The 25,704-nt window shown below is 34.2% G+C and overlaps 1 protein-coding gene across 1 annotated transcript; it reads right to left on the bottom strand.

Annotated features, from left to right (window-relative positions):
- Positions 1–1,207: 1,207 nt before the first annotated feature.
- LOC141674384 (F-box/kelch-repeat protein At3g23880-like) lies at positions 1,208–1,687 on the bottom strand. The gene has a single exon (XM_074481093.1). It carries the CDS (start codon positions 1,685–1,687, stop codon positions 1,208–1,210), a length of 480 nt encoding a protein of 159 aa, XP_074337194.1.
- Between the last annotated feature and the right edge of the window lie 24,017 nt (positions 1,688–25,704).

Raw genomic sequence — 25,704 nt, forward strand, 5'->3', positions numbered from 1 at the left:
TCAAGAGAGGAGGGATATTAATTGACACACGTTCTGATTGAGCCATGGATCGCTAGCAAAACAGTCACTAAAAGACAGATTAAATGCACATGCTCTGATACCAATTAAAATTCGTAGGCACAATCGAATTAATTAAAGTGCAACTGTTCACGAATGGGACAGTCTCTTTTGTCTTGGAAAATGAGACAGACTATATCTAAATGAGACAGGCACTATTTATTCAGCAGAATGCAAATTACAGAAATGTAAACGTTCAATGCTGAAAATATGTTAATGCAAGACCACCAAAAACTTTTCACTTGGTTCGGCCCCTATAACTAGTCTATGGCCTACATCCAAGTCCCCATGCCAACTAGCATAGAGAATGTATTATATCCACTTAAATAAAGTACTTGCAAACTTTCCTAGATTACAATCTTGGCCCTGAATGAAAGAACCCTTTCCCTAGCACACAGCTACCTAGCACACAGCTACTTGGCCTTGATCTTGTAATCAATATTCCCACAACCCGGGACAAGTGATACAATACACCTTTCTTTCAAATACAAAGATAATAATGTGAAAGATTACAACTCGACTATAAACTCTTAATTAACTGGATAATCAATGAATGTAATTAAGAGGATGTTTTTCTCAGAAAGATATAAGATGGAAAGTGCAGAGAGTTGTGTGTTTCTGAAAAACATCAAGTCAAGTATATATAGAAAACACGTAACGGTTATATTGTATTTCAAAATCTTTTAAAGATAATATAAGATAAGATTAGGTTTGCAATATTTGAATGTGTAAAACAAATAATCCGTTAGTATGTTTCTTGAAAGAGATAAACCTGATAAAGATTGGATATTTGAAATAGATTAGGTTTATCCAAAATAGAGTTTGCTATGAAAAGATAAGTCAAAGGTTATCCAGTTAACTAAGTTAATATTTAAACAAAACTCTAATACTTATCTTACTAACTAACAATCTGATTTGCTGTAGACTTCTTCAATGCATCATCAGAAATCACGGATTAACAAATGCCAGAATGATAAACAATCCTAGGCACAACAGGGTCTTTAATTCTCCTCCAAGTATTCCTCTTCAAACTAAAAACCTCAACTTTAGCCCCCACATTCCCACTCAAAAATCCCTTAGGATACGCAACCCTAACAAACTTCAAATCAAACGTATCGACATAAACCCCCAACCCTAAGGCATAACTAAATTATCCCCGTTTCTTAAAACAAGACGAAAAAAGAGTCCTAAACTTGCCAACACTAGGATTCCAAAGATACAACTCTTGATAATCCTCAACAATATGAGACCCGGAAACCTTTCCGAAATCAATCTCATTTAAACAAAGAATCCCATTGAAAGAGCCGCACAAATTCAAACTATTAGTCTTGGTCTTAAAAGGGACCTTATATTTTTTCAAGATTTCACCAGTATGAGCTGAGATTAATGTACTATACTTACAAGATTGTAAGTCCATAGGAACTACAAGAACAGAATTATTATTACAGCAAGAGAGTGAGTGTTGAATATGAGCTGAAATAAAGGTAGGTTTAGTGAAATTAGAGTACCATTTCTTGCAAACAGAGGTTGACCTGATTAGGGTTTTGACTGGGAGCCTTGTGAAGATCTTGTATGTTGCTTCTTCAGGAAGATCATTAAACGTTGTCGTATGCTCAACATTGTCCGCCATTTTATTGGTTTAAGGTTTAGATATGATTATATATTTGCATGAGACTTGGTAGGGTTGCCGGAGACAAGGAGGCAAAGAAGATATGGTATTTTCAAGGGGAGAGCCTGAGATGTTAAGGGACTTGCTAGGGATTGTCCATGGACCGGTGGGCTGGGCTTTTAAAATTCAAGGCCCAAATTGTTGAGTACTCCTATTTTTGTTTTTTGAAAAAAAATAATACATAGTAAATTATTAGAACTCAACTAGTTCGATAGCCCTGCGAATCTAACATCAATTATTATAAAATTTGTATACATGCTTGTGAAATGAAATATATTTTCAGTTACGAGAAGTTACTTTATTTGTTTATAGTTTTTGTTGTAAGCATGAGCTTTTTCGGCATCTCTTCTATATATAGTAGGAGAACAAGGGTATAATTTCATGAGATTAAATATTTATATAAAAGATGTGTTTTCTGGGAATTGAACTCAAGTTATTTTATTCAACTATATAACCTTTTACCACTACACCATATTGTCACATGTGTTTTTTATCATACACATAATATGTAAGTGTGCTAAATAAATATTTTATTTAACTTTATAGATATTTACTTGAATTCCGCAAAAAAAAGGATAGTTAGTTAAAAATTTGTACAGTTAATTTTAAGGAATTGAATTTCAGATATAAAATAAGGCATAGCACATAAATGGATTATTATCTTATTTATTAATCATTTTTTAGTTTGAAAATATATCTCATATATTTTTAACATATTTTCTATTATAAAAAGTAATTAAAATGTAAATATATAATTTTTAAAAAAATATTGAAAATAGACACGCTTATATATAAATAATCTTTATTGGTATTACACATTTAGATAAGTTCGAATTATAATGAGTCAATGCATTTTAGAACTTGGCTCATTGTTCAAAAAATACTCGAAATTTGATTACATGACCCAGCCGAAAAATATCGACACATTCTACGTTTAGTAAATTTAAATTTTAAGCTCGGCGAGAATATTTTACCAATAATGTGAAATTTTTTAATATCTTATGTTAATATAAATTAATGTGTTTGAGGTTTTTATAGGATCAAGTCAATTGATTATTTATTTTAAAATTACTAACTTCACTGGTAACGCATTAATATTTTTGGGATTTGTCCCAATTTTAAGAATATTTAAAATTTGAAATGAGATCTCACTATATTTGTTAAAACTACGATAATATATTAAATCGATTTATTTTACATTTTTCACTTTAAAAAACTAACTTTTTAAAAAGAATTCTTTTAGATCAGCAATATTCATTGATCAAGATAATATTGTACAAATATTTTGAATTATTTTAATATTTTGAATTATTCAAATAAAAGTTATATCTATAATATATTGTACCATTTGATTCAATGCATTTTATATTATTTAAGGAAAAAAACATATATGGTTCAATAATTTGAAAGAATTAACCCGTTCAACTGATATTTATAAAACTTTATCGAACTGAAAATTTTTAATTTTAGAAAAATAGTATAAAATGTTATCAAATTATTATACGAAGAAATATTAGAGTCGTAATGAAAGAAACTTAAAAATGGTATAAATAACGATATAAATACAAATTTTCTTTCGAATTCTTGGAAAAATTATGAATATCAATAATAAATCTTAAAAATATATAATTCATTTTTATGTTACAACCATAATTGATACCCGGTTGTATAAAAAATAGATATGGATTGTTTGTCAGTGATAATGTTAATACCATATATAAATTATAGCAATTTATTTATTACATAATTTTAATTTTTGAATAATTATAAATGCATGTTATTTAAGTAATCAATTATCTCACTAGATGTTAATAATGATTATACATTTACATAAATCAGATATTTAGCATATAAATAATTGAAACCATCATAATTTACTAAGAGATGTAACATACAATAATTTACATGCTAACACACACACATACATATAATTTAATCTTATTTTGTTAATAGTAGTGTAAATAAAAAACTAATATTTTCCCATTCAGACATACGTTGAATTTCAAAAACTAATATTTTTCATTAAAATCAACTTTAATATTAACAAAATTGTAAATTTTACATTATTGTATATTATGATTGCAAGTCATTCTGACTTCAGTTATGCAATTTTTATCTTTTTAAATTGAGTAAGTTAATTGTAAGTTAGTAGTGAACTCAGTAATAATAAAGAGCAGTACATATAGTTTATTTAAATAAAATTCAAGATTTTTTTTATCGTAGGTAACCCGCAGCCGCTACCCTTCGGGTGCGCACTGAGTAAACCCTACGGGTTCACGCAATAGTCTGTAAAACCACGTGAACTAAGGTAAACCGTATTTAAGCGACAAGATCTGACTCAGGAGGCATAATCATAAATTCTCCTCCCGTGGGATTCGAATTGGTCAACTCTGTATTTAACATATATATTAATTTGTAGCTTTTATTTATAAACATACTAACGGCATTCTACAGATTAAGTTTAATTGTTTTGTTTTAAACAAACACTTACTATCTTGTTTATATTCCACTACGCCATAGATTGGATTCTGCAACCCCAAGAAACTGTTACTAAAGGCCAAAAAAGCGTTGCTAAAGGCCAAAAAAAGGCTATTGCGACTCTTTTTCGGGGTTGCAATAGAGTTTTTTGCAACCCCGGGGACACCCTATCAACCCTTGGTTATCCGTTACAGAACATGCTATTGCAACACAAATAGGGTTGTAATAGGACTTGAAAAGTGTTACAACATGATTTGGGCTACCAGTACAATATTTGTGGGCCCCACATGTGGGCCCCACATGTGGGCCCCACAAGTGAGGTATTGATGCAACCCTTTTGTAGCATTTTTTAATCTTTTTTGCAATGTTTTTAGTATTTTTTGCAACATTTTACACTGATTATTAGCAACACTATAAAGACCTATTGCAACGCTTTTACAAAAAAAATGCAAGGAACTGTTTGTAAATTGGCATTCCCATAAATAAGACCATAGTCTTAAAACCAATACAATCAACCAATCCACCAACCATAACATCAGTTATCACAAATAAGCACAACTACCTTCACCATCATCATACTACCATCCTTATACCACCAATTGTCTACCAACCATAAAACAAAAGAGAAAGTTTTAACAAGTGAAAGTTACACACTTTAAAATATAAATATCACAGTTTATATCTGTATCGATGTTCCTTTACCACAACCCTTGACCTTTACTCATCGGTTGTAAATGAGGCCTTCCTCATGGAGCTTTACAAAAGCCTCTACCACATCCCTCGACCTTTTCTCATCCATTATAAAAAACTGCCACGAGAAGAAATATATCAACAAAGTAAAAAAAAACTGAGGCTTATCGAAATCTTTTCAAGTCTGCATCAATTCATCTGCCCCTTACGATATTGATTTATTTACCATATTGAATCAACTTTAAGCTCTGAAGGGGTCGTTAGAATGTCCTCTGAATTAATTGTCACATCACTAAGTTTTCACAGGGAAATAGTAACCAATCAGAAGTGAGAGCTGAGGAAAATTATAACCACAAAACTATCAATTAACAAACTAGAGTCTACGCAAAGCAACCATATACATCCTGTTCTATATATAGCACAAACCTCTGATTAAAAAAACATGGAAAAATTTTAATACTAAGCCACAAAATAAAAATATAACTTGTACAATGTTAAACATATAAGAGATCACGAGGTCTTACATAAAATCATTAATTAAATGCAAGATCATGTAATTAAATTGGCATGAACCTAGGTTAAATATTTAATATTTCCACTTTATTATCATACAGATTGGTATAATGTCAGTAATCTGGCTACCTATGTATGATATTTCATAATACCTTGTGAATTATAGTGAGCTGAGTCATAAAGGGGCGTAATCAATCTTCATGTTCCATTTCATCTTCAGAATCTGCACAGTAAGGAAATGTGATTTAATAATGTCCCAAATTAGATACAATTACCAAACCTTGAATCTGTACATTGCACAATAGGTGATGAACAGAGATTTTACTAATGCAAGGCACTAATTACCAACGGAAAAAGGACGCATGGAAAAGATAGGCCAATCAAATACCAGTTACCATAGGAAGCTTCATATATAGACAATAGGTGTGGATTAGATGCTCCACAGATTTTTTACTAAGGAAAGAAAATTATTACAAAGGAACATGTACATTAACTTTGCAAAAAAAACTATGTACATTAGATGTGTAGCAGAGATACTTTCCTAATTGAAGTAGCATATATCGGGTGGTGGGGGTGGTTATGTGGGAGGAGGGGGGTTGGTAATGTTTCTTCTTTTACTTGAGTTAAAATTTTACCCGTAACTTCAACTACTATACCAACAAGCTTATATGTAACCATATGAGCAATCAAATATACAGATCTATACCTATAGAACAAGGTAAAATGTTGAAGAAATTGGATAAGGACAAGATAATGCAATAGGCTATTGATGAATCACAGAAATAGTATTGGTATTAAATGTATGTGATATATGGACTTCTCATATACATGGGAAAAAAAATATTAAATCACAAAAATTACCAGATAGAACATCCTCACTAAGTTGGCCTTTTGCTTGGATTTGTTTAACAAGCATTTTAAACATTAACACCCACCAATATACATGAAGAACAAGCAAGGAGAAGAGAAGAGTATTGAAAACGTAATAGTAGGAAACTATGTACTTCTCTTTGTCCAAAACCTTGAGAAGTTCATAACTGCCACAAGAAGGTCAAACAACAGTGTTCATTTCGATTTTAATCTTTTGAACATAATAGCTGATAGAAAATATAAGATTGGGTCAAAAAGATATATAAATATCACATATTTCTGAAAGGCAAATTTAAATTTAGGAATGCCAGTTTTCTAGCAGCATGTAAACCAGTTTTACGATTTTTATTTTTTGAAAATGTTTGGAGCAGCACATAGTAGGAATTGTACACTTTAACATGTATAGTCGATCATAATCTATAGAAGTTAACAGAACATGTACAAAAGATGGGGGAAGAAGAATATGAAAAACAAAAAACAGATTGTGCACCTTAAATTTCTCAAGCCCCACCAAAGGCTATACAGATACTTCTGGTACATCGGAGACATAGCAACTTCACTAGTAAAAGCATCCGAAAACATTCCAAATTTAAATGTTGAGTCTAAGTTTTAGCATCACAAGTAGAAAACACTTTAGTGAAATTCATCCAGTAAGCCCGTTGAATATTTCCTAAACTATTGCAATCTAGAAAAGTGAAATTGCAAGCTGGAACTCTGTGTTGCTCCGCATAACACTCGTCTCTCCAATATGAATGCTGCCCCCTATAGACATTAGATACCAGGCTGCTCCTAGTACCTGCACCAGCAGTTAATGGTAAACAAACATGTTTTGCCTCATGTATGAATGTTAGTTTAAGTACAATTATTAATGGAAGAGCAAATAATAGGATCTTACATGACTTGCTAGCATGTAGAGCACAAGATTATATGCAGCTCCAGCCCAAGCAGTATTAGCAACGACTCCTGTGGTTTTAATTATCCTCTGATTTAGAGGAAACATGACAAACAGTCTGGGAACATATTGAATCAAAAGAATGAGAACCAGGGTGTTTGAGAGAGGTACTATTTAAACTTATAGGTGTAGGCTCATCATTGGATAGGTTATTCTCCTCCGAAGGCAAAGCATCTCCTTCATGTTTATGTCAACTGAAACCTCTCAGAAAATTCCTAATTAATAATTGACAATTGTTTTAGGTAAAATCAAAATCAAGTAAACAATACACCACAAATTAGAGATCATGTGAAGTGGCAAAGATAAAAAAAAGCACCAATTTTGTGTCCTCTTGGACCACAAGAACACATCCTGAACAAAGAAGCCCTCTTGGAAACATCCATCTCTAAATCATATTATGTTAAAACTGAGAAAGCAATTCATGAAAACCATATTAACAAGAAGAGAGAAAAATGAAATTCTAAATATTGAGAGACTGAGACACGCCGAGGAAGAAGAAGACGGAGGAGGGAGAGAGGAACGCTTCAATAAGCCCTAATGTGCCGCCCCTTTTTTGGTTAAAATTTCAACCACCCGCTCCCAATTTTACTTCTAAAAGTGAGGATAGGCATAGTTTTACTGTATATATATATATATATATATATATATATATATATATATATATATATATACTTCCAAAAGTTTCGGAGGAAGTACTAAGGATGTGAGTTGACCATTGTCAACAGATAATTAATAAGGGGGAAAAGTTTCTCCTTGAAACCATATTCAAAATATTAGTAAGTCGGGATAATATTTACCGACGATCTGAAATTATTCTAATGATATTCCGAAATTAGAAGGTATGTTTTAAATCAGGATCTATGATTTTTAAATCAATAATAAACCCTTTCATAAATAATAAATAATTAAATGATGATCGATAAATAATTAAACCTCGAATGATTTTACTCTTTAAATGAATATTTAAAAATAATATTCCTCAACTAGTTTGTGTCTACATAATTATTAATCTTTAATGATTAATCAAGTTTGAAATAAATAATTGCTGGGGTATACTAAGCCCATAATAAAAGAATAAGTATATAGTATTTATTATTTGAATCAATAAAATATAGTTAAGGGAATATGATCGTTGGGAAATTGTTTTAATAAAAGTTCGAGGTGTTTTAATGTTTCGTAAGTGGACGTTGAGTCCCTTTAAAATGTACTATTATGGACTTATAATCGTCCTATAATATCATCGGAATGATTCCCGGGTTTTATCTTAAATCCCGACCGACTCTCGATCTCATATAATATGTCACGCTTAAAGCGAAATAAACATTTCACGATATATATTTATCGTACAACATCGCTACATTATGCGAAACTTCAACAACTACGTATCATGGCAAACATGGTATTTATGCAATGATAGTAAAACAATCCTTTCACAACACAACAGTAAAATGGAGTTGGGTTCGTAAACTTGCCTGGGTATCTCGAGGTGGAGGATGCTCTAGATTCCGCTCAGAAATCTATAACCATAAACACATTTCATTTCGTTAGGTTCCATTCTAATTTACGGCAACCTGCACTCATGCACTACTTATTATGCACCCTCTCAACTTACACTACCCTTATCATTCCTTTAAGTCATATTCACATTATGGTCACTTCATTTTCCTAAGTATCTTAGGTTCATTCTTATATCGCCGTCGGCTCCGCTTATGGATTCTCACAATTTCTACTCGCGCGGTCTCGGCTCCGATATTTTTATAAAATTCATATTTCATTATTTTCACTTAAAATTTTTATGGCAGTTAGGAAACTCAATATGTTACTCTCTGTAAAAATTTCATGATTTATGAACATTTTTAAGTCAATCCTTTATATTTTCAAAGTTCGTGATTCGTAGCAGTTTTTGTCGCGTAAATCACTTTTAGTAAAACGACCATAACTTTTGATCCGTAAATCGGAATCAAGCGATTCAAGCGCCTAAACGATCCTTATAACATTTTATATCCTAAACAAAGGTTAGTTTTCAATAAACTACAGTTTAAAACTTCGGGACTTTCTGCAGAAACTTAAAGTTACGATTTGTTGGTTTTAACGGAGTTACGTTTACGATCGGGGTTTCGTTTACGCCCTAACTCTTAACACAACCACCAAAAATCATCATATCATCATCAACACAAAAACTCCTCTCAAGAACATCATGTTCTTGAGGTAACAACAACCAACCTTAAATCTATTTAACTTAATCATCAAGATTTCACCCATAACACTCATTATACTAGGTTTACTACCACATACTAAATGGATCTTAAAATGAATCTTAAATAAAGTTGGGCCAAAGATTTTTACCTTTCTTGAAAGCTTGAGATGTGTTCTTGAGGATGTTGGAGGCTTGGAAGTGCTTGGTATGATTTTTAAAACCTAAAACCACCATTGAAATCAAGAAACCAAAGAGAGGTTACTATTCATACTATTCACTAGTGAGTTTCTTGAATTTATTCCACCCATCAAACCTTGATAAAAAGAGATGAAAGAATTTTCTTACCTTAGTTTAATTTCTAGGAGGCTTGAGAATTAATTGGATGATTTTACAGAAGCTAGAACTTGGAGATTTGAATTTGAATTCCCCTTTTTTTCTTCAAATTGTCGAATGGAAGCAATTGGGATGGGGGGTATTTATACTAATCTTGGTGGCTTCTCTTGGACGCTTTGCTAGGTTGCTTCTAGGAAGATGAGTGATATATTTGCAATTTATTTTATTCTCCTAGTATAGCATTCTAGGTTGATTCTTGGTTGCAAATCTTAGGGACAAATCTTTGTAGCTTACAAGCTAACTACAAGGTTTAGCTTCCTTAGCACACTATTTTGCTAGCTAGCTTGATCATCCTATGGTTAGCTCACTATTTGATTAAGTAACCATGGTTACTTCCTTACCATGGTTTAGTTAGTGCGTTACGTTTATTTAATCGTTTACACGTTCGCTCGATTACTTAAACGTTCTTCGTAATACTCACTCGTAAATGGTTCGCGATGTAATTCCTTTCGTATTTATTCCTTATATTTTTATTTATCCTACTTGAATATAAATCCGGAGGATTTTAATCTCGTAATTATATTGTGATTCCCGTAATCCTCAATGAGTCATAAATACGGTCATTTTTCAAAGTTCGTTTTCTTCGAAAACTAATAGTGTTTACATACACTCATTTAGTACGTATAGTCGTAATATCAACTCCGAAACTCATTTTCTCATGCACTACATAGTGTAGGCTCAAAAGTTTTTTTTCCCGTCCGTCAGGGTTACTATTCATTAAACGTTTTACAAGGTCTCAAAAATTCGAGTTATTACAGTCTTCCCCTCTAACAAGGATTCCGTCCAGGAATCAATTAGAAAATAAGTGGGGATATATATTTCTCATTGTGTCTTCAAGTTCCCAAGTTGACTCTTCGACCTTTTGATTTCTCCATAAGATCCTAACCAGCTTCACACTCTTGTTCCTCAGCACTTGTTCTTTCTGGTCCATTATCCTTACTGGCTGCTCGATGTAGGTCAGGTCTGGTTGTAAATCTACATGCTCGTATTCTATTACATGTCGTGCATCTGCATGGTACTTCCTTAACATGGACACGTGGAACACGTTGTGTACTTTTTGCAAATTAGGAGGCAAGGCGAGCTCGTAAGCAAGAGGTCCTATTCTCCTTAAAATTTCAAAGGGTCCTATGAATCTGGGACTCAACTTCCCTTTCTTTCCAATTCTCATCACTCCTTTCCACGGAGATACCTTCAATAGCACAGAATCTCCTACTTCATATTCTCTATCCTTCCTGTTCTGGTCGGCGTACTTCTTTTGTCTGTCCTGGGCTGCTACCAGTCTTTTCCTGATGAGTCCTACCATTTCTCTGGTCAGCTGGACTAACTCTGGTCCTAATATCTTGTGTTCTCCAACTTCATTCCAACACAGGGGAGAGCGACATCTTCTTCCGTAAAGAGCTTTATACGGGGGCATTCTTATGCTAGCGTGATAGCTATTGTTGTAAGCAAATTTGATCAGGGGTAAGTGGTCATCCCAATTTCCTTTGAAATCAATGGCATATACTCGTAGCATATCTTCTAGAGTCTGAATAGTCCTTTCGCTTTGTCCATCAGTCTGGGGTGGTAAGCGGTACTCATGTTCAGTCTAGTGCCTACGCATTCCTGGAAGCTTCTCCAAAATCGGGAATTAAACCTTGGGTCTTTATCTGAAACTATGGCTACAGGAACGCCGTGTCTTACTATAATTTCCTTCAAGTAAATATCTACCAACTTGTCTATAGTGTATCTTTCGTTGATTGGTAGGAAGTGTGTGGACTTGGTCAATCTATCTATGATAACCCATATGGCATCATGATTGGTCTTTGTTCTTGGTAAGCCTGTAACAAAATCCATGGCTATATGCTCCCATTTCCATTCCGGAATCTCTAGAGGTCGTAACAGTCCACTAGGTCGCTGATGTTCAGCCTTCACTCTCTGGCATGTCAAGCACTTGTTGACCCACTCTGCTACTTCTCTCTTCATGTTAGGCCACCAATAATATTCCTTAAGGTCACGGTACATCTTCGTACTTCCTGGGTGGATTAAATATCTGGAGTTGTGCCCTTCGTGTAGCAGCTCGTCCTTTAACTCTTGCACATTTGGTATCCAAATTCGGGACACGTATCTCATGATCCTTTTCTCGTCGTTCTCGCACCTCACTTCCTCACCGGTCAATGTTCCTCTTTCTTCGCTCATCTTCTTTTCCTGACATACTCGTATCTTTTCATTCAGTTCTGGCACTAGCTTAATCTCAAATAATCCTTCTGTTCCTTTACCGGTCATTCTCACGTCGATTTCCATTCTCTCAAATTCTTTAATTAACTCCTCTGATGTCATCATCATCTTGAGTCTTTCCTTCCTACTAAGGGCGTCAGCCACCACATTGGCTTTACCCGGGTGATACAAAGTTTCACAGTCGTAGTCTTTTATCAACTCTAACCATCTCCTATATCTCATGTTCAGTTCCTTTTGAGTAAAAATATATTTGAGGCTTTTATGGTCAGTGTAGATCTCACATTTCTCACCATATAGGTAGTGTCTCCAAATTTTTAAGGCAAACACTATGGCTGCTAATTCTAGATCATGCGTAGGGTATTTGCTCTCATATTCCTTCAATTGCCGAGAGGCATATGCTATAACTTGTCGTGATGCATCAGTACACATCCTAATCCTTTAAGCGATGTGTCCCTGTATATTACAAACTCTCCCTTTTCATTGGGAAGAGCGAGCACTGGTGCTGACACCAGCCTCCTTTTCAGTTCTTGAAAACTCTCCTCACATTTCTCTGTCCATACAAACTTTTCTGTCTTCCGGGTAAGTCTAGTCAGTGGACCGGCTATCTTAGCAAAATCTTGCACGAACCTTCGGTAATATCCTGCTAAACCCACAAAACTCCTAACCTCCGTTGGGGTAGTTGGTCTTTCCCAATTGGATACCGCCTCTATCTTGGCAGGGTCGACTAAAACTCATTTTCTACTCACCACATGTCCTAAAAATTGAACTTCTCTCAACCAAAAATCGCACTTCGAGAACTTGGCATACAATTTCTCATTCCTCAAAATTTCTAAGACTATCCTCGAATGTTATACGTGTTCTTGCTTTGTCTTTGAGTAGATCAGAATATCATCCAAGCATGCTCACCCTTGCAAAATGTTTTATATATTTATTGCAGATGCCTAAAAGTTTCATCCGTGGCAGTCAGGGCAGGGTTCCAGTTTTTTCCGTGTGAGGCTCCGCTGAGGTAGTTGTGTGGGACCAAAGATGGTCTGCTGAGTTGCTGTATTAAGTTAGTTGCATCGGGATGGTTAGCTGGTTAGCTGTAAGTTGATTTTGTAATAGTTGTAACATAAATCATACTTAAACCTGAAAAAGGTCTTGGTAAAGGGGTCGTGATTATGTGTAATTAGTGATTTGAATTATTATTATTGTTGTTGGTGACGTTAACTCCTGATCCCGAGGATGAGGACGACACACATGTATGTTGAATCTATATTTAAGGTATCGCCAATGGAGGTTAGAGGAAGATTTTGCAGGTGGTTCAAGTAAATTAGGTTTTTCATTGCCAAGCTTTCTTGCAATCCCTTTTCATAAGACATATGTTCATGTAAGATTTTCAAAGCAAGTTCCACATCTTGGGCTTCATTATCTAACTGAGAACTATAGAATAACATTTGCATAACACCGTCTGAATTTTCAATCTTTATTATAATCCGGTCCTTAAAGTATAACCTGATGTACACCTGACAAAATATGTGAAGTTTCTTGACCAGATCTCTCGTTTGATAACGTGCCCAAGAATCTTGTCACCGGTAAGTGGGGATCCAAAGGTTAGGCAATGAAATGGAATTTGATCACCTTCTATTTGATCAGTATTTTCTAAGAACCATAAGGTTGCAAAGATAGCCATCTGACCTCCTGACGAGGGCCCTGCAAAAATTATTTGTTTCCCATCGTACGATCTTTTTCCACCTGTAATCACATTAAGCTTATTGAGTATCACATTCGTTAAGAAATAAGAACCGGCTAGTTAGCAGATTTTAAGGCCAAAAACAACTGCCAAATGCCCTTAATTTAGCAAAAAATCATGAATGAATAAAAGTGTACCGAACTATGTTATTCGTTACCTAAATTTTGAGTGTTTAATGGATGATTTTGTATCTTTCAACAAATGTTGCGTTCATCTGAGCAGTCTCATCTGGGCCGATACTTCTCATGGACCGGAATATTTCAAGATCAATATCTTTTTCTTCAAAAGATTTATGCTTAAAGAAGTCTTTTACATACATGATCCAGCAAATGCTGACCGAAACATACATTGTTTCAAGCTATTTCGTTGGGTTCTGCTCAGGTTAATTTTTGATTTTAGAGAGTATATTCCGGTGTACCTTTTCACCCTCGAGGTATGAGAAAATGTGTTTTTTAACCCTTAAACCGACTTAGAGGGTCAAATTTCTTTTCTGTCCCTCCAAATTTTCACTCTAATGGTAAATATGGCTAAATGATATGAAAATACATATCTTGGGGGTCGAAGGATATGCCCTCAAAGTTCAGGGATTTTTGGGTACAAACGCATATACTTTAAGGGCTAAAAGGTTAATAAGCCTAAAAAAAGACAGAGCGATGAGATTATACATCACAATATATATGTAAATAACCGAGCTAGATTCACAAATAGTAGACAGGAGAATTTTATTTCCAGGCCAATTTTTTTAATTTCCAGATCAAATAAAGCTAAAAGGACAAAATTGCCTCCTGTATGCCCATAATCGAAATCTAAATAAAACATCAAGCCGGGGGCAATTTTGTATTTTTCTCATCCTTTGATCTAGAAGTTAAAAAACTGATCTGGAAATATAACTTCTATGTGTCGTTTGCAGCTATTAGAATTGGTCATAGTATTAGCATGTATTTAGGAGTAATTTGAATAAGTCAGTCGTGGAGACGAACACAAAAGTAATTAGTTTTTGGTCAATGAGTCCATTCCTAGTTTCTAGCCGTTATTATTGCGTGTAAGTTCATTTAGTACGTTGTAATCATTATTCAATTAGATGATATGAAGACAGAATAGTTGCAGACATACAAATAGCTTTCAATTCTGATTCTAGGAATTAATCTCTGTCAATATATATATATAGGCTAATGATCAAATAGAAACCAATTTTAAAATAGAAACTAGAAACCAATAACAACCACACATTTTAACCCTTTTCTCTCTCCTCCATGTGCACTATGTATTTATATATATATATATATATATATATATTCCCTTTCATTATTAATTTAATTTTTCCCGTTAATCGATTAACTTTTTTTAAAATATAACTTCATCGTATTTTTCTCCAGCTCGCACTCATCAATTTGCATAGTATATTTGTTATATTACGACGATCAATCAGTATTTAAACTTATCTGAATCACTAAATTAAATCGGTACTATTTTCGGAACCAGTAGATTTTAGTGATTCTCGTAGGCAAAAATAGTGATTTATCGTCGAAATATATCACATATGGTATTTATATTGATTGTTGGAGGATGTATAAAAATATGGTGAATTTAGATTTTAAAAATAGTTCACCAATTGAGGGGAAAATTTTAATTAAAAATGGAGGGAATTAGATGAAGTTGTGTGTAGGAGAGTGTTAGGCCTCAATGATACTATAGAAGGGGGTTGAATATAGTATCTACAATCAATTTGATTATAAAGACAAGTATGTAACAGAAAGCTAGTTTATTCAATATATCAAACTCTGTTACAGTAGGTTTAATCTACTCTCTCAGTGATGTATGATATCACTAAGAGCTGCTAGGGTTACAATGAATAATATTCTCGTGAATGATAACACATATAGTGTAAACCTTAATCTGTGTTTATATACTACACAGTTACAAGATATCTCCTAATTGATATGATATGTTTTGTTTCCTAAAATACATCAATCAGAGATTATCTACTGTAGTCCTTTAGCTGTATAACTCTCCAAGCATATCTTCTTTTGTTTAATTCAGATCCTCTCCTATAAATCAGCCGCTTTTCATCTCTGAAGTGTATCCGCACTTAAGTTCTGATGTAAGTCCTAATGGCTTAAGTTCTGATAACTTCCTGTCTTCAGTAAGTTCTGATTTCCAGTTAAGTTCTGATATTAAGTTCTGAAACTAAACAAATCATATTAGACATGACATCACAAATATATCTAACAATCTCCCCCAACTTGTAAATTATACAAATATACAAGTTTATAGATTTGATGATGTCAAAACATTTAAGTACAAATGCAATGAGAGTTTATAAATACAACTAAATACAACTTATAGTCCTTGCAGTTTTTACCAAATTCACTGAATCAGCCTGAACCTATAATGATTCCTTACAAAGTCTAATACCAGCTTGGTCTCTGCATTTCTTTTAACTTCAAGTAACTGAGCTTTGACTTGCTGCAGTTCTTCATCTTCAGTATCACCAATCTGATATATGATAGCTCTGAGTGCAGAAATTGGAGTTCTTTCAAGTCCATCTCCCAGTCTGATTACCCTTGGATGTGTAGAATCTTCATTATAGCATAAGCATCTTCCTTTCAGAATTACTTCTACCTTAGCAGAATTCTTCCTCATAGGAATTTCTCTTCCATCATCCTCAGTCATCATTGGAGTATATTCTGTCATTCTTACACCAGAAATTCTGAGTAAATCTCTTATTGTCTTCAGAATATATTCTGACCATTTCCTGGTAACATCAGAATTTATCTCCAATAGATAATGAATATATTGGAGCTCTTTGACAGATTTCTTCAGCACATCAGATTCAGATAATCTATAAGTTCTGCCATCAATCAGAAATAAGATCAATGTCTCTTTTTCTTCATGTTCATCATGAGTATCCATCACTACTTGAGCAAAAAATACTTTGTCAAGGTGCTTCTGTGTGATCTCTTCAAATGGTTTGTCAGTCAATGTGAATGGATCTCTAATATCAACTTTTATCCCAGTCTGGAATTTCTCTTGGTCAGAACCTAATCCAGAAGTGTCTCTAGCTTGCTTGGCTCTTACCCCAAATGCTGCAAGTTGATTCAACATTTTATTTGTCTTAGGCTGAACTGGAATAGACTTGTTCCATAGCAGCTTCTTCTTGTCTTCTAATGTTAAGCTGTCTATGTCAATTTGAGCAGTGTCAGAGGTTGATGTCTTGATGAATTGATCAGGATTTGCAGTTTCATATGTAGCTTGTGTTCTAAAATATCTTCAGGATTTATTAAGTTCTGAACTTCTTCACTCTGAACAACTTGAGCTATGTCAGAGGTTGTCTTAGATTCTTCTGTCATCCTCTTTCTCTTCAGAGTTTCAACTGTTTCATCTTCAATAACAGTATCATCAAAGACTTGAACCATCTTGCACACAGGATCCATCAGAATTTTAGGAATCTTCATCTTCTGTTTCTTGACTGTCTCCCCAACTTTTCCTTTTCCCTTGTCTTTGGGATCAGTAGGAGTTTGAGATCTAGTACTTGATCTAGGAATCTCTGTGGTAGATCTTTCTCTTATCACAATCCCCTTTTCTTTTGGCCTTGGTGGCTTTTTAGCATCAGAAGCTTTTGACTTGGGTTTGCTCTTCTCAGCAGCAAATTTAGCTTCTTCTTCTCTTAATTCCTCTAAATCCACTCCTGGATTATCCTTAAGGAATAGTCTATTGGCCAATTCTTCATCAACAGATTGAATTTTGGGATCTTTGTAGAAGAGTGTTGCTTTCTTTCCTTTGAATTTCAAAGTCGCAAAAACTTATGTGATTCTTGGCTTCCATCTTGGACTATCACATCAGAATTAGTTGTCAGAACTTGATCATCAGTATTTGAAGTATCAACATTTATGATCAACAAAGGAACATCCTTGTAACACCCCCAAATCTGGGGTCGGGGATCCGGGTTGTCACGAGTTCCATTTCCCTTAACAACACCCAATCTAAAAAAATAATCGATTACTCTGTACTGTGACCCCACAATAAACACACACACCACAAGTTATAGTCTTAGAGATGAATATCCAAAAATAATCACAAGTCGCTTTATTCCACCAATATATGTCAATACACCTTAAAAGGGTTTCTGAATAAATTTATATTTCTTTGCCATTATTACAATTCATAAAGATACATAAGTCTGGTACATCAAAAGTTGAAAGCCTAGCCTATTGGTAGTTCCTACCTTAGCTACAGCGATATCAACGCCTATAGGAAACTGCGGAACGTTTCCTATCCGCTCGCAAATTGGGAGCTTGGTCCTGTTCATCTTTTCTATCTATTGTTGTGTGATGAAAGAAGAAAGCAAGGGTGAGCAGCAAGCCCACCAAAATAATATGTATAATGATTAACAATATATGAGCCTTCTCATAGTACTCATGAAAGTCTTGGTCAAAAGAAATGAACCAAGTTTGATATCTTAATGCGATGAAGTCGCAAAATATTCATTATATATACATATATACTTTTCAAAATCTTGGAAGTCCTCTTCCATGCATAATATACACAGAGTTCCAGTTTATAACTGTATAAAAATATCGTTGCAAGGTGATCTCATATATCTACCCTTATCTCAACGTTTTTCTGAAAATCTTTGATATGCATAAGATAATCATTAACTAGATATAAGTTGAAAATATGAAGTTACAAGATACCCCAATATACTTATATCTTTTCCAAATATTACTTGAACTACCACCGTTCAAGTTATAATCAGTTCAAAAGTTCATCACATAGATGAGACTACAAGACAAGATTTGAATAGATTCAATCTTTGAATATCATTATAAATAATAAAGTTACGAGATACTTCATTAAATCCCGATATATATATACACCTATATATATATATATTTCATACACTCCTTGAAAACCTCTGTTATGAAAATTATAAACAGAGGTGCAATATTCAATGAATTTGGAAAGGAGAAAACCTTGGCATAAACCTGATATCTTGCTGATCAGGCAAAGATACCAATAAGTAACCTTTTCTACTAGTAGATGGACGAATTCCCCACTGGTCATCACCCTGGCCGCAATAGGACCTTATGCTGGACTGCCACTCAGCCATTTACGCATTTGATGGACTCCCACTGAGCCACTTACACTTTCATGGACGCCCACTGAGCCCATGTTGCTTATGCCGACTCAAATAGATGAACTTACTTCCCGAACGATGGGCAAGTAATCAAGATGTTTTCTCAAAACAGCAACCTCGTTGCGAATGTAAAATACACCACTGAGCCGGATCCCTCAAGTTTTGAACGAGTATTTAAATCCCCTTTAAAAGAAAGATCTTAAATATAAAAATGAGTTTTGGGATCCGCTCTAACTTTTAAAAATCATTTTGAAGACTCGAAAATACTTTAAAGAGTGTTTGGAGTAATGCTGATTTAATGAAATAAATCAGTCCCAATATATTAGAAAATATCTGAATATTATTATTTAAATAATATTCCCATAAAGAATAATCTTTATAAAAATAATTGAAGTAGAAGTTTTAAAACTTATACTTGAAATGAGTATTAAATAGCCAAAGATATACTTATACGAAAGTACTATCTTTATTTGAATAATCAAAGATAAGTTTGATTATCGACACCTTATTCTTTAATAAAATAAAGAACATATCTCAGCAAATAATCGGAGTCATAGATCCTCAAATGAATATTCAAATAATATTCATTAAATAATATAAACTGAGTCATAAGCCCTCGAATGAATATTCAAATAATATTCAATAAATAATATAAAATAGTCATAAGCCCTCGAATGAATATTCAAATAATATTCAAATAATAAAATAAAAGGAGTCATAAGTCCTCGAATGAATATTCAAAATAATATTCATTTAATAAAATAAAGAAGTCATAAGCCCTCGAATGAATATTCAAAATAATATTCATTTAATAAAATAAAGAAGTCATAAGCCCTCGAATGAATATTCGTAATAATATTCATTAAATAAAATAAAGGAGTCATAAGCCCTCGAATAAATATTCGTAATAATATTCATTAAATAAAATAAAGTTATCGAATAAACCTTATTCGATTAATAGTTTTAAAAACTATATCAATATATATATATATATAAATATATATTATACTCGGGAGCCTCGCCTCCCGGTTTTAGAAAAAGTTCACCTTTTGATCCCCTATACTAAGGGTATACGCAAATACCGCTTATCTCTAGCATAGGTATTATGCAACGAATAAGCATTTGAACCAACAGATATATAAATCAAGAATACGAAACAGGCATGCATATATACCATATCACATGCTACAATATATCGCAAGAATTTGCTAATAACAAATATGCATTTATCACAAGAGCATGCATATACACATATACATCACAACAACAGTATAACGGGTAGAAAACTTGCCTGAGTGCTCCCGGATAGACTTAAGCTTAGAGTGGGTCCGATAACCTATGAACAACAACATAAGTCGGAATTAAACCTCGGTCGCTTAAGAAACTAGACTTTAACCATTTAGAGTCCTAACGTTCGCTTTCGCGCTTAACGATTTACTTAAGTCGCTCGAGTAGCCTCGGCTCCCCCATTTTTAATAAATTAACCATTACGATTTTTAAAGCGATTCTTTCGCGAGTACCTTACCAACTGCCTCTTACACCTTACATAAATGTTTCATACTTCAATTAGTCCTTTAAGGTCTTTAACCTATGTTTCAAAGTAAGGCGAGGGGTAATGTTTCGTTCGCGAAACGTCGTTACTTAAAACGGCCGTTTCTCCTAAACCGTTTATCGGAATCAAACGAACCATATATCAAAACAAAGCTCGTAACATGAAATATCTAAACATGGCAATGGTCAAAACCTAGCATGGAGTTCTCGGGTCCTAATGTTATGAACAAAAGCAGTCTAAAGTAAATCGGACATTACGACGGCTATGTTTACGCGATTTCCAAATTTTTTACCATTCCAAATCATATCAATCCAACTACCAATCAACAACAACTCAAGATACACATCAATGCTACTGATTTCAGTCATAATAAGCTCAAGGATCTCAATCCAATCATATATTATAACATCTCCAAATTCAACTAAACTACTTAACAATTAAGCTCGAATCATGCTTATCATTCAAATTACTACTCATCCATCCAAACCATCTCCAAACTTCAACATTCAAACTTATTACTAAAGGGTGTGAAGATTTATACCTTTCTTGGAGGGTGGAAAGTTACTAGGAAGCCTTATGGAGCTACCTACAAGCTTGATCTTTCCAAAGAAATCAAGAACACAAAGTTAGGCTTTGAAGTTTCTAAAAGTCCGATTTAAAGAACTGTAAAAATTAGGGTCTTACCATGCTTATTTAGAAGAGACTTGTGAACAATAGTTGTAGGCCATCTCAATACCTTTCCAACGAGCTATAGAACACAACATTTGAGTGAGTATTGAAGGAGATATGGCAGTTTGAAGTTGCTGGGTTTGTTTTAGCCGAGAGCTTTCTTCTTGAAATGGGAAAGTCAACTTTCAATTTGTATTTGTGTTATGATATTTGTTGGTTGGTTGCTTCCTTTTGTCTTGGAATTAAATTAAATTTTTACCATGGTGAAAAATGTGTGGCTCACAATCAACCAACCAATCCTTCCCACTTGTCATGCTTAGGTCATCAAGCTTAGGTCATCTTGTTACACTTGTCTTCTTCTTGTTGGTTTGATGACATCATCATCCCTAACCTCCTTGATTAACTCCTAATTGCTTGCCTAATGACCACTGATCTGTTAGACAGTTCGCTTAACTTTCGTTCTCGTTTATCGTTTGAGGAATCATATCCGGGATCTTATCACATGGGTTCCCCTAAACCTTCCTCAATATTTTATATTCCTTTTTATGATCCCCTCTTAAAATCCTTGAATTTAAATCCTATTTATCCTGTTACCTTATACTCACTTCTTTCTGTATCTGGTGGATTTCCGGGAAAAATCAAAGTGTTCGGAATTGGATTCTGACGATCTTTACATACACTTATATACCATATAGAGTACTAATAAAATCTCAGAATATCAATAACAGAACCCCTACATATGTGGCATGAAAAGTTTTCTTATTCAGCATAATCAGCAAAATCACTATTTATAAGGGTTTCAAAAATTCCAAAAATTGAGGTTATTACAATCCTGATCTGTTGGCTTCTTTCCTTTCTTATTCCTCACTTGCATAGCAGATCTATCATAACTTGTCTGTTGAGTGGGAATTCTGCTCAGCTGCTTCCCTTGACTTTGACCTCTACTTATTTCAAAGTTTCCCTGGTCATCTCCTTGATCATCCTTTTTCTTCAGTGTTTGTCTTGGTGAGCATTTGGACTTAACTACCTTCTCCCCCTTTTTGGCATCATCTGTCAGGAGTAGAGAAAGAAGGAGTTCCACTGAAGATTGGATCTCATTTAACTGAGTCTGTTGAGCAGCTTGATTTTGTAATACCTCATCCAGTTGGGCCTGCTGCTGGGATTGAACAAGCTCAACAGCATCCACTTTTTCTTGAATTGGTCTGATAAACCTCATCTTGTCTAGTTTGTACATCATGTCTAGCTTATCAGCTATTTCCTGAAGTTTATCAACCTTTGCATGAGTCTTGGAGTGTTGACCTTGTAGAGTTCTTGTACTGAGAGCAGTGACCTTTAGTTGATGCTTGAAGTCAGAACTTGTCAGCAACTCATCAGCTTTTGAGACATGTTCTGTCAGAACATGTGGGCTGGGAATAAAATCAGTATCATTCCATTTATGTATCCACTCAGCCCCTCTAAAGGTTTCCTCCCATGGAACTGGAGCAGCCTCTTCCTCAAACTGGAATAATGCCTCCTTTCCTGTAGGCACTATAGTGTTTACTGGAGCTGACTCTCCAGAACTTGCTAGAATCTCCTCATCTTCAGATAACACCAAGGTGTGTGTGGCTGTAGGAGACTCTAAATCAGCTTTGTCTAAATTCTGATCTTCAGTTCCAAGATCAAGAATTGGTATTATTGGTATCTCAGCCTGTAAAATTGGAGAAGTAACAGGAGTTGGCTATTTTGTGGTTAGAGCTTCCAGATATAGAACAGTAGGTATATTCAAATTATGAATATCTATTTCAGGACTTGTCTCTTGTTCTTCAACATCATCTGTAGCTTTGATTGGAGAGTGAGGTGGAGAAATCAAAGATTCTTGTACAGGTTCTGATCTGTGGACTTCAGGAATTTCATATTACTGAATCAGAACTTCTTCAGCTGCTGGCAGGGCTTCAATCACAATAGGTTTTGATGAGATCAGAGATTCCTGATCCCCTTCCTCAGTATCTTCAGTATCCTCAGATTGAGTTTGTACAATATGCACACCTGCTCTAGTCTTCCTTGATTTTGATTTTCTAGATGGAGGGGTGACATGATCTGTATCAGAATGTGAAGACCTCTTTCTTTTCTGAATGCCAGAAGCTTCAGCTAATTTCTCATTCTGAAGAGTTGACTCTTCAGCTTCTTTTGTCATAAGTTCTGATGCAGGAACCTGGACTTGTTCTTCCTCATCTGATTCATCTCTCAGGATCAGCCTTCTCTTTCTCCTTAGTTGAGATTGAGGAACAGATTTAGCTCTTGAGGTTTTAGGTCTGGATGGTGTAGCAGATTTCATAACTAGCACTTGTTTTGATGTACCAGAGTGTGGTTTAGATTTGGACTTGAGAGGTGAGGTTCTGACAGTTGGTGTTGATGGTTGTGGTTGAGAGGATTGTGTTGGTTGAGTATTGGAAGGCTGGGTTGGTGGAGGTTGTGCTGGTACAACATCAGAGAATATAGTTGTATAGGTGTTTGGGGAAAAATTGACTAGGGTCTATTTGACAGTTTGTGGTATCTGAAAGGGTCTAAGTACTGACTTCTTGTTATCAGCAGATATTAAATCAATAAAAGCTCTCTTATGCAGCTTAAATGGTTCTAGTGTTTCACTAAGCAGTTGAGGCTTATCTGGACAACAAAAGGTATAGATAAGTTGACAGAATCTAGCAAAGTAGACTATATACCTATCCTCATTCATTCTATCACCAATGAAACCTAGTTTAACAGATGCATAATCAAAATGAGTCTGATGAAAGAGTGCATACCCGATTTGTTGACTCGTTATGGGAATGGCATCAAAGTTAGAACATTTGTTGGCAAATGTCTTTGTGATGCAGTCAAAGAAAAAGCTCCATTCCCTCCTGATGTGGGGTCTTTTCAATTGACTGAGCTTGGATAAACTGCTCTCGTACCCATCACTAGCCATCATCTCCTGAAGGTCTAATTCTCCAGGTGCTAAGCTGTAAGTGCAGTTTTCTGGTAAATGGAGAGTCTTTCAAATTGTGGACAGAGTCACCACATACTCATCTTCTCCAACTGTAAACACAATACTTGGAGACCCAGCTTCTCATCCATTGTCATATATTCCAGATTTCCAAAACTCCAGCACCTACTTCCCAGATATTATTTGGGGCTGTGTCAGAGCATACCCAATTTCGCTTTGGGCCAAGAAATCTTGGATGAAATGAAGTTCTGAAGAAACTTCATTCTTAATCAAGATTACTAAGTAGTTGTTGGGAACGAACTTAGCACCATTAAAAATAACTTATTTGGGTGCCATTTCTGTGTAAAATCAAGTGAAAATCGTGTGTTCGCAAGGTGTTTGATAAAATGCTTGTAAGAAAGTCCGTCAGAAAATAGAGAGAAAAAAAAAGAGAGAGAGTAAAAGAAATAAGAGATAAAGTAAGAGAGAAGGTAAAAGATTTGTATAATTTTTTATCTCTAATATTTATACTCTTTCCACTCAACGGCTCTTTTTTGGAAGTAAAACCGGCATAGTTACACCTGTCACGCAGTAAATAGTCAAGGCAGTAATTAGTGGGCACGGGAAATGTGTAGTAATTATTGCACACATGCATATACAAAAACCAACACGCAACCCATTAATCAAATGATTATTACTATTCTATTGCACTTAATTATTTTTCTGAGAAATATAACCGTTACAGTAAATACAAAAAAAATAAGTCAAGTAAATAAATAATGCCACGTAAGCATCAGAATTTGCATCAGAACTTGACTATTATCATAATTTAACGGTCATCAGAACATGGCTTTTGTACTCAAAAGGTAAATGACTATTTCTGTGTTTCTTCACACAAATACTGTCTGGTTTCTTCAGAGTTTAATCATCAGAACATAATCAGAACTTGTCCTCAGAATTTATGCAAGTAATACTTAACTGTTTATCAGAAACAACTTAATCACCACAGTAATTTTCATCATTCATATGGAGTGATAATGTGTGTATGTGCAAATGATCAGATAAAGATTAAAGTCTGATAAACTTCAGCATATCTTAGAAATAAGGCATAACTAAGAAAAATGCTGAAAATCTGTCTTGAATTGTGAAGTCAACTGTAGAATAAAGTTGTGCAAGAATCCACCTCAATTGTTTGTGCTTATTTTATGCATCTTTTGAAATTATTTTGACAAGGGTTTCTCAGTGTAAATGAGTTACAAATAGATGGCAAAATAATCCGATCCGACGGATATCCGATCCGAAACCCGAAATTTTGGATATACCGAACCCGATTTTTTGGATTTGGATTTGAATATGGATTTAATTTTTAAACCCAAAAATTTTTGGATTTGGATATTAGGTATACCGATCCGAAACCCGATCCGAAATCTGAAACGCTATATGAATCCGATCCGAACCCGAAATCCGAAAAAAACCTGAATTATTAAATATATACATACATATACATATATATATATATATAATATTAGAATTTTATATATTACACATTATAGTATTATATAATATATATATATATATTCTATAATTTACCTTATACATATAATTATATAATTTTTAAAAGAATATTTTTATATTTATGTTAA

This window comes from Apium graveolens, chromosome 7, assembly GCF_009905375.1.
Source record: "Apium graveolens cultivar Ventura chromosome 7, ASM990537v1, whole genome shotgun sequence".
In the NCBI taxonomy this organism is placed as follows: Eukaryota; Viridiplantae; Streptophyta; class Magnoliopsida; order Apiales; family Apiaceae; genus Apium; species Apium graveolens.